Source organism: Cariama cristata, unplaced genomic scaffold, assembly GCF_000690535.1.
Source record: "Cariama cristata isolate BGI_N322 unplaced genomic scaffold, ASM69053v1 scaffold1980, whole genome shotgun sequence".
Lineage (NCBI taxonomy): Eukaryota > Metazoa > Chordata > Aves > Cariamiformes > Cariamidae > Cariama > Cariama cristata.
The window spans coordinates 31,023-40,627 of NW_009595053.1; the positions used below are offsets into that span (position 1 = coordinate 31,023).

The window sequence follows — 9,605 nt, forward strand, 5'->3', positions numbered from 1 at the left end:
TCAGAGGTCAAAACTTTTCATTATGGCATCATGGTCAAACTTGAAACTCAAGAAAGCTCTTGATGAGAAAGCAAATTTGTAACGGCCATGGCATGCCACAGAATGTCCCTCTACATGTTCTGGCAGTGGATCTTCACTGGAGCAACACATCTCATATGCTGCATCTGCTTAAAGAGAAAAAAGCATGAAACAAATTTTAAACAGTTATCAATAAAAGTATTAATAATGATACAAAGCCATACCTTCAAATGTATATTCACTTAATATTCATGACAAAATCTGTATGTCTGGTCATAAACAGAAAAAGGTAACTGAAACAGCCATATTTACAAGTCATCCAGAGGCTAGAACAAATCTTAAAAGTCACAGCAATCTGGAGACACTTTCAATAGCCAATTTTACCCACGGGTGCTGTTTTGCAAGTCATTTCTTAATAAAGAGGTAAGAAATATGTCTCCGTTTTCTGAGCAGTAAGTAAAGAACGGTGTGCACTCTCCAGAATTGCAGCTTATTACTAGCAGCACAGAAAGCCTTGAACTAACACTCAATTACTACCATTGTGTTGACTTAGATGCTATTTTCCTAAACCAGCTTTCAGTTACTTTTTACTCAGCAACCTAGTATAATCTGACAGCATTAATAATTAAGGAGAAGAACTGCAAAACCAACATGAAGCAGCACATGAAGTTAACCAAATTAAAAAAAAAAAAACAAAACTCAGACTGCCTTAGAAAAATATGGCTTTATAACATTTAGTAGGTTAGCATACAAGGAAAAACCCTCAGCCATTATTATTCAGGTGCCTTCAGCCTGTAATGCATGACAATAGATGAAAATTCAGACTGTACTTGCCTGTTTCAAAGTTATCTTGAAGTCTTCTTGGATTAAGCCTTTTTTCACATTTCTGGTTAAGAGAATGACCATACATTACACACTTCATAAAGAAATGGCATTCTGTTTCTTAGCGGTAGAGCTTAAACATCAGCTACAAGATATGCTAGTTATATTTACTTTGACACACCTCCTGATGTGTGAATTACTTTACTTATAACTCAGCATGAATTCTGTTATGTTACTTTATCCAGTAAGCATGCTTCAGGTCCACAAGTCTTTCAGAAACATGCAACCTTTTAACAGTCAACAAACCATTTTTAAAATGCAGCCTTTTAGAGAAAAATTTTGTGTGCTTGCTAGATGTTTTAAGCTGAAAAGGTCTTGCATGTGATCGTGTGGCATCAAAGTTGCACATGCATATGTCTGTGCTTCAATTGGCTTGTCCCAAAAAGCAAGGGCTATGTTATTTGCAAACACGCTGCTACTACCAATTAAATATTAGCATGCATTAGAGACACAAACTTAGAACTCTCCAGGGAAGAGTTAAGTTTTAGCCCCAGGTGCTACTGTAAGTATACAAATATGGAGAAAAGTATGGCCCTCTGTGCAAATTAAGAGTTCCCTGGCCTCCAAATTGTATTAGAAAATTATCACTGGGACATGAAATATTTAAACTTGAAAAGACTGACAATCATGGAAATGCAAATGAAATACCACAGAAGTATTCAGCAGTCTATAAAGAGCATACAAAGTAACTGTGGATTTTCAACAGTTCTACTTGTTTCCATCAAGATCCTACAGATTCCTGTTACAGTTTTTTCCATAGAGCCAAATTTCTGGGCAGTCAATTCTTTGACTTTTCATTCTTCTACTCTCAGACCCAAACACAACTAACCATTGCTTGCCACAGTGAGGATTTTACAGGACAAGAGTTTATGGTTTCTGCACTTTCACATGAAAAACAGAGAGCAGGTAATGACCACAAGCCAGAATGGGAAGAATCTAGCTTACAGCCAGTAAACAAGAAAAACTAAAGCCTGGACAAGCTAGCTGAGCTGCATGGAAAACTGGAGCTCACTGCTGCACAAGAGCCAACAAAGTAGAATTGGACAGCCATAAAGAACAGTGTGGGGGCACATTGTCAAAAAGACATTATATTTAAAAAGAGAGAGATCTTAGTGAGCGTTCTCCCAGCCAGCAGAACTGTGGGGTCAAAGACAATTAGTTACTGCAAGGAAAACGTAACAAACCAAGAATGCCATTCTGGAATTTACAAATGGCTGTGGTTCTACTGTATGATTAAAAAATTATAGTAGATTCTGGCATTCAAGTCAAGTCTGCATCTCTACTTTTTGCTAGAAAGAAGGGAAATAATAAGCACATGCATTACCACTTTGTATCTAATTGTTGTATAACAGAACTCCATGCTTACAATAATATAACATACATGAATAAGACATGTACTACACTGACTTATTATGCCACACTACAGTAGGCTATTACTTGACAAGAACCTGGAAAGCTGCAGGATTGTCTACTGAAACAGCTGACAAACTTTCAACTGCTAAAATAAGAATTACTTCCAAAATGCAAACTTTGAAGTTTAGCATGCTTGTCTATAGATGTATATGCATACAAGGTAAGAAATGTCAAATTTCTACAAATACAAACCAAATACTCTGATCAAATATAGTTTTGACAGACATGCAGTCTCTTTCTTTAAAACATTGGCCTGGACATTTGTTAAGCATTACTAGAACCTGTTAATGACTGCCACTGCATGTTTCTTACCAAGGTATGATTTTGCTTAACTGGTTGACTGTGGACTCCATTTGTTCGCTTCTTTTGGCTGGAAATGTCTTGATACTGCTTTCTGCCATTGCTCCTCAAGCTCTGACTCTGCCATTAAGTCCAAAATGTAATAAAGAGAAGAGTTTAAATGGCAATATTGAACATCATTGCACCGACACTTCACACTTGCTAGTTAAAACTACTCCAAATAATGTCAAGACATGTAAACAGTATCTTTTGTAGACAAACAGAAGCACACTGAAATTAACCAAACGTACACTCAAGTTACAGAGTCATCAGCTCTTACTCAGTCTCTCTTGCAGTATTACAGACACTGTATTACATGATAAATTCAGTTCAGTGAGTTCCCATACACTGATGCATATATACCAGTGGTACTCAAAATATTACAAAATGGTACATGGGGAATACCAATAATATCTATACCTGAAACAACACAATTACCATCTGATACCCACCACCTCTAATGTCAGATAAATCTGGGAATTCCCAAGATTTTTTCCCCCATGTTTTTATTTTTGCATGCTACGGTGATAAAATTCAGTATTTTCATTCCACAGAGGAACCCTTATGAACAAAAGGACATCTGTTTTAAATAGTCCAGATGCATATGTTTGCCTAATAAACAACGTACCTTTATTTTCAAAACTTCAGACATCTCAGGATGATTATATGGCTTCTGTGGCTGTTTTGGCTTCACCCACTGCTCTCCTGAAAAGCTATCTGTAAACACCTGCTGACTACAGCAAAGTTTGGATCTAATACAGGAAAACAAACAGTTTACAACACTTCAGACCTATTGATAGCAGAAGAGAAATATGAAATAATTTTCTGCTTTTTGAGAACAACCTGGAAGACAAGCTTAAGTAACCTCCTGTGAAAACTGTAATAATGTTCACTGCATTCACCCACCTTTGTTTTGCCTGCTGGTAGGAAACCTATGTTCTGCATAGACAGCAGGCTAGGTCTACATTAACATTTGTCCTGTTGTGTCCTGTTGTTGTCAGTGTTGGTCCTGACCTGACTAGAATTACTGGAGCATAGCCTTCTCTTTGGGACTACATGTTTTAAAGTTTGCTCTACCCCTTTTAGTTCAGCTGAAACAAAAGCCAGCAGCACTTTTTCCCCTACTAACCCTCGCCAAGGTTTTATCTAACTAGCTACTTCTGATAGTACTTTACAGTCCTACTTTACAGAGTCCTATTTTTCCTCTGTGGGAGTGCCAAAAGCATTGGACTTGAAGCACTGAAAGTTATCTACTTGTTTTAGCTTCTGCTTTTTGGATTCCCATCGACAGGGCTCAAGAAATTATCTCAGTTCTGACACGGGAGAATTTACCAAAAAAATGTATCATGCCATCAATTAACTTCTCATCCTATTTACTCATCCTATGAGATATGCCCACAATTTTTTTTTTCTATTAACCCATTCTATTAATGGAACACAAATAGTTGCAGAAAGACAAAGGACAAGCAGCTTTGCATGATGTTGTGATTCAACACCAGCCAGCAACTAAGTAGCACGCAGCCGCTCACTCACTCACCAACCCCCTCTGACTCCCAGGGGAGATGGGAAGGAGATTTGGAAAAGGTAAAACCCATGGGTTGAGCTAAGAACAGTTTAATGATTGAAATAAAATAAAATATAATAGTAATAATTGTAATGAAAAGGGAGAGAGGAAGAGGAGTAAATCCCAAGAAAAACAAATGATGCACAATGCAATTGCTTACCACCCTATGACTGATGCCCAGCCCATCCCCAAGCAGTGATCAGCACCTCCCGGCCAGCTCCCCCCTGTTTATATACTGGGCATGACGTTCTATGGTATGGAATATCCCTTTGGCTAGTTTGGGTCAGCTCTCCTGTCTATGGTCCTTCTCAGCTTCTTGTGCACTTGCTGGCAGAGCATGGAAAACTGAAAAATCCTTGACTTAGAGTAAGCACTACTTAGCAACAACTAAAACATCACTGTGTTACCAACGTTATTCTCACCTTAAATCCAAAAGTACAGCACTGTACCGGCTACTAGGAAGAAAATTAACTCTATCCCAGCCAAAACCAGGACATATGACCAATGTTTTACAGAAAGGATATAGAGGTGTTAAACTGACCTGGTTCTTACCTAGCTTTTTCCAAGTTGGGCTTAGAGGGTGTGCTCCCTGCAGATGAAATTCCATTGTCGCTATCTGAGGAATCTCCATTTCTTCGGGAAATCCATTCCCTCAATGGTCTGTGAGCAAGGAGAAGTGCAAGAAGATCTACTTATTAACAAATCTAAAGAAATTAAAGTTGTCTGAAAGGCACTGGCCTAGCATTTGCCTCATCTCAAACATACCTGATGAAGGGAATTGCCATAAAAAATTTGTTAGGTGCCAAACCCAGCTTGGACTTCGGGGTCATGTCATTTCTGTGGCATGGTAATTTGTCGATGGAAAACCACTCAATATTCTAGAAAAACAAGCAATAAAATCAAAATACCCATTACTGTAGCCTTATGGGATGTTACAAATGTGTATCAACCACAATTATATCCCTTCATTAAAAAATTACAATGGAAGACTTTAATTAATGGACCACAACAGGGTTTTCACAAAAGGTTAACTGACAATGGGGTTATTCTTCTGACTGCAACTACAGAGTAACAGATGGTACAGCACGTACTCAGTACAAGATATGGCACCTAAAATATGAAAGGTATTATCAAGCAATTGAATTCTGAACAAGGATTTTAAACACCAACCAACCAAACCACTGCAGACTGAATGCCATAAAGTTAGAGGTTTTAAGTAACTTTCAAAGCCACTACTATTCTTGCTATTTTTATTTAAAACGCCATCAAAACTAGATGACTAATACCAGTTCGAAAATTATCAGAAAGATTTATTTTGCAGAGGCAGTTTCAGTTCTTGTTATAAAAGAAAAAAAAACAACCATGGGTAAAGGATATAATTTGTGTTATAATTTCTACATTATAGTTTTAACTATTAAAACTGTATACTTTGCAGAATGCGGAACAAAATCAGGAATTATGAATATACACAGTGTAGAAGAATCCACATGAGCAGACAACCTAGCCCCAAAACCCCAGGTCCAGATAAGATGCGTATTACGGAAAGGAGTTACCAACTGAACAGGTTTTCAATATAGTTCTACAGGGAATACAAATATGGCAAGACCAGTTATATTAGATCAGATGAAGATGGTGCTTCAGCAGGGAGACAAAAATCAGTCTCTGTAATAACTCTTCATCACCCGCACACAGATGCTCACTGTTATACAAAGAGGGGTAATTACTGTACATTTAAAAAAAAAACAGAGTTCATCTTCTTTTACTTCGTATTTTGAAAAGCAGGTCTCTAATGCAAGAAATTAAGACACTTCTGTCTAGTCAACTACAAGCTGCATGAAAATATGGGGCTGTTTTAAACTGAACTGCAATACAAGAAAGATATTCAAACTTCAAAGTTTACAGGTATCAGGAATAAAGTTTCCAACAAGTCTGCTACCTGAGTCTTTGCTTCTCCCTTTCACAATACCTTTTAAAAGGCTCATGGTACACAAACCATCCAAAATAGTTCCCCTTTTGCGTCGCCTTCCCAATCTCCTCCTTAAAATATACTATTCTCTAAGTCTTGATGGTATTAGTCATGAAAGAGAGAACACAATGCTTAGTTTCTCCTTCTGATATGTAGGCTTTTGTGTATCACCAATTAGTACTTACATCTTCAGAAGAATATATAGTTATATATGCAGCTATAACTAGAATTAACATGAAATGATTAACACATACACCACCTAAAGGAAAAGAAGGGGACAACTATAGTCTGACAGCATGATCTGCTATTGTTTGCATCATGAATGGAGATATCAGACAGATGGTCAACAGTCTTTGCAGTAGTGTTGAAAGAAGCTGACAAGACCCTACAGTGCAGAGGTGCCATTTGTACCTAGTACTTGAGGTATTCCTCATGCTTGGTAGTTTCATTATTTTACAGATCATTACCTTCAAAACTCAAGCTCCACAACAAGCCTGCCATAGATTTAAACAAGATAACACATACCCGAATTTCCCTTCTAGTTTTGGGGTTGAACTTTGTGTTCTTCGGAACTCCTGGAATGATGTACAGTCGTGCTAATTGATCATTGATTCGCAGCTCAATATATTCTTCTTTGCAGATAAAATCTTTTATGTCAAACCCAGTTTCTTCAAAGACCTAAGAAGCATATAGATGAAATTAGTGTGTGTCTTCAGACTTATCTTTTTAGAACCTATCATCACAAGGGAAGGAATGACTATTTTTCAGATCTATCCATGAAAGCAGGCCACTGCTGCGAAAAACAAGCCTTTACATGTAGATATATGCTCAATAATAGAAAAAGTGTCTAAGATCCTATGTGCTTTACATTTCTCTAACACAGGCAGACATGTAATAAAAGTTGAAACAACTCTATTACACCTTCATGCAGCAATTTATTAATATGGATGGAGAGTCTCTAGCTGCTCCTCCATGCTGCTTGATGCATGGAAATCTTATTCACAGCAAAAACTACTATTTGGGGAGTAAAGACATCTTCAAATTCTAGCAAGGTTTATTTGCACCTCAATTTTTCTTTTTTTTCAACAACCCTTCTACTTCATGAACCTTCTATCCTCAATACATATAATCACTTTTATGTTCATAACAAAACCTAGCAATAGGGTAGCAAAACTTTAACTACAAAATTCAAACTGCACATTCACACTAACAAACAAACTTAAAACTGCATTGTCAGCTACTCTAATAAAAAAAATAGGAATGTTATATCTGCTGGAGATTACTAGAAAGACAGTAATATTTTAAAAGCACATACTCTTTCCTTGGGTTGCAAGGGACCTTCAAAGATAATCTAGTCCAAGCCCCCTGCCACGCACAGGGACATCTTTCACTACATCAGATTGCTCAAAGGTTTACTTCAAAATACTTACTTTTGACAACATTCTCAAATATACAAAGTTCATAAAATAAAAATACTCACGTCAAACACACCTAATAGCTTAAATCAGATAATGTCTCTAAGCTTGCTAAGTAAATACTCATTTTTAGAAACTTCCTAGTCCTCAAAATCTCCACAGGAAATACAAGTACTCAGAAAACATGCAGGGTTGATACCACTATCGAAAATATTTCTGCCCAGACAGTGGAACATGCATGTGAACAATCACTCATAGAACTGGTTATTAACCCCAAGGCTGTTAAGCCCCACTGCCAATAATCCAAAGGCAGAAGTCCTCAGTTAAATTTTTTAAAGACCAGATTTAGAATTAAAAAGAGGGACAGGATCTTCAGTAAAACCTCTTCTCAACCCCCATCTCCTGTGGGTACCTATAATGAACCAAATAACTGCATATAATAATAGCAGGAAATACTCAAAGTAAGTTATGCAAAAAATACCAGTGTATATATTGGTATCAGCAAAAAGGTTGTACGTTCCATTTTTGAAAATGCAGAGGAAATTAAGCACAAATACCAAAAAACCAGAAGTGTTTAATACATAACAAATAGTTGACCAGTTAGCCTTCAGATTAGCACATACAATCCCTCTTACATAAAAATAAAAAGCAAGCCATCTTCCCATCTAACTACATTAAGAACAGCAGAGTTTATGGGGAAAAAAAAAAACACAGAAAAAAAACACCACACGCTGCCTCAATTAAGATAAGATATGCTTTTCCTCCATACTTACTCTTACTACTAACACCAACGTTTTCCCTTCCCTGGATCTTTCCAGATGACTTGATTGAATTCATTGTAGAAACTCCCTTTTACCAAAAGAATGATCCACTTAGTATGGTTTTGCCCTCATCAACTTCTGAATACTACTGAACTGTGTAGGCACTGCCCAGTGAAGACCTCTTCAATTAGGCCTTACACAGATGCAGTTTATGGTTTTAGATCTGTGCTGACCACAGTAAATGCAGTTACAAGATTTATGCACAGACATTGGACCTGATGGTCACCAATGCAAGTGAGCTTATGAGTGATGTCAAGATTGGAGGCAGCCTGGGCTGCAGTGTTCACAGTGCTGAGGGATAAGGGTCAGATGAGGAATATAGTCAGGACCCTGAATTTCAGGAAGGCCAACTACCAGCTCTTCAATGAGTTAGTCAATGGGATCCCTTAGGAAACTGCCCTCAGGGACAAGGGAGCAGAGCAGAGTTGGCAGTTCTTTAAGGACACTTTCCATAGAACGCAAGCACTGTCGATCCTCAGGTGTAAGAAATCAGACAAGGAAGGGAAAAGACGGGCATGGCTGAGCCATGACCTGATGGTCAAAGTATGAGTTAGTCAATGGGATCCCTTAGGAAACTGCCCTCAGGGACAAGGGAGCAGAGCAGAGTTGGCAGTTCTTTAAGGACACTTTCCATAGAACGCAAGCACTGTCGATCCTCAGGTGTAAGAAATCAGACAAGGAAGGGAAAAGACGGGCATGGCTGAGCCATGACCTGATGGTCAAAGTAAAGGGCAAAAAGGAAATGCACAGGCAGTGGAAGCAGGGACTGGTATCCTGGGAAGAGTATAGGGACACTGGCCAGTTGTGTAGGGATGGGGTCAGGAAGGCCAAGGCTCGGCTGGAGCTGAACTTGGTAAGGGAGGCAAAGAATAGTAAGAAGGGCTTCTTTAGGTATGTCAACCAGAAAAGAAAGGTTAAAGAAAGCACAACCCATCTGATGACCAAAACTGGGAAGCTGGTAACAACAGATGAGACGGTTGAGGTACTTAACAACTTTTTTGCCTCAGTCTTCACCGGCAACCTCACTCCTCACACCTCCCAAGTAAATGGATCACATGACGGGAACCGAGGGGGCAAGGTTCCTCCCACTGTAAGTGAAGATTAGGTTCAAGATCACCTGAGGAACCTGAACATAGACAAGTCTCTGGGACCTGATGAGGTGCATCTCAGAGTCATGAGGGAATACG

The 9,605-nt window shown here is 38.3% G+C and overlaps 1 protein-coding gene across 1 annotated transcript; it reads right to left on the bottom strand.

Annotated features, from left to right (window-relative positions):
• LOC104161708 (m7GpppN-mRNA hydrolase-like) lies at positions 1-6,860 on the bottom strand (the record flags this gene model as incomplete). The annotated part of the gene is made up of 7 exons (XM_009700241.1): positions 1-164; positions 853-904; positions 2,626-2,733; positions 3,281-3,404; positions 4,769-4,876; positions 4,982-5,094; positions 6,708-6,860. Coding segments are annotated over 7 exons (822 nt in total), but the record flags the coding sequence as incomplete, so codon positions are not given.
• Between the last annotated feature and the right edge of the window lie 2,745 nt (positions 6,861-9,605).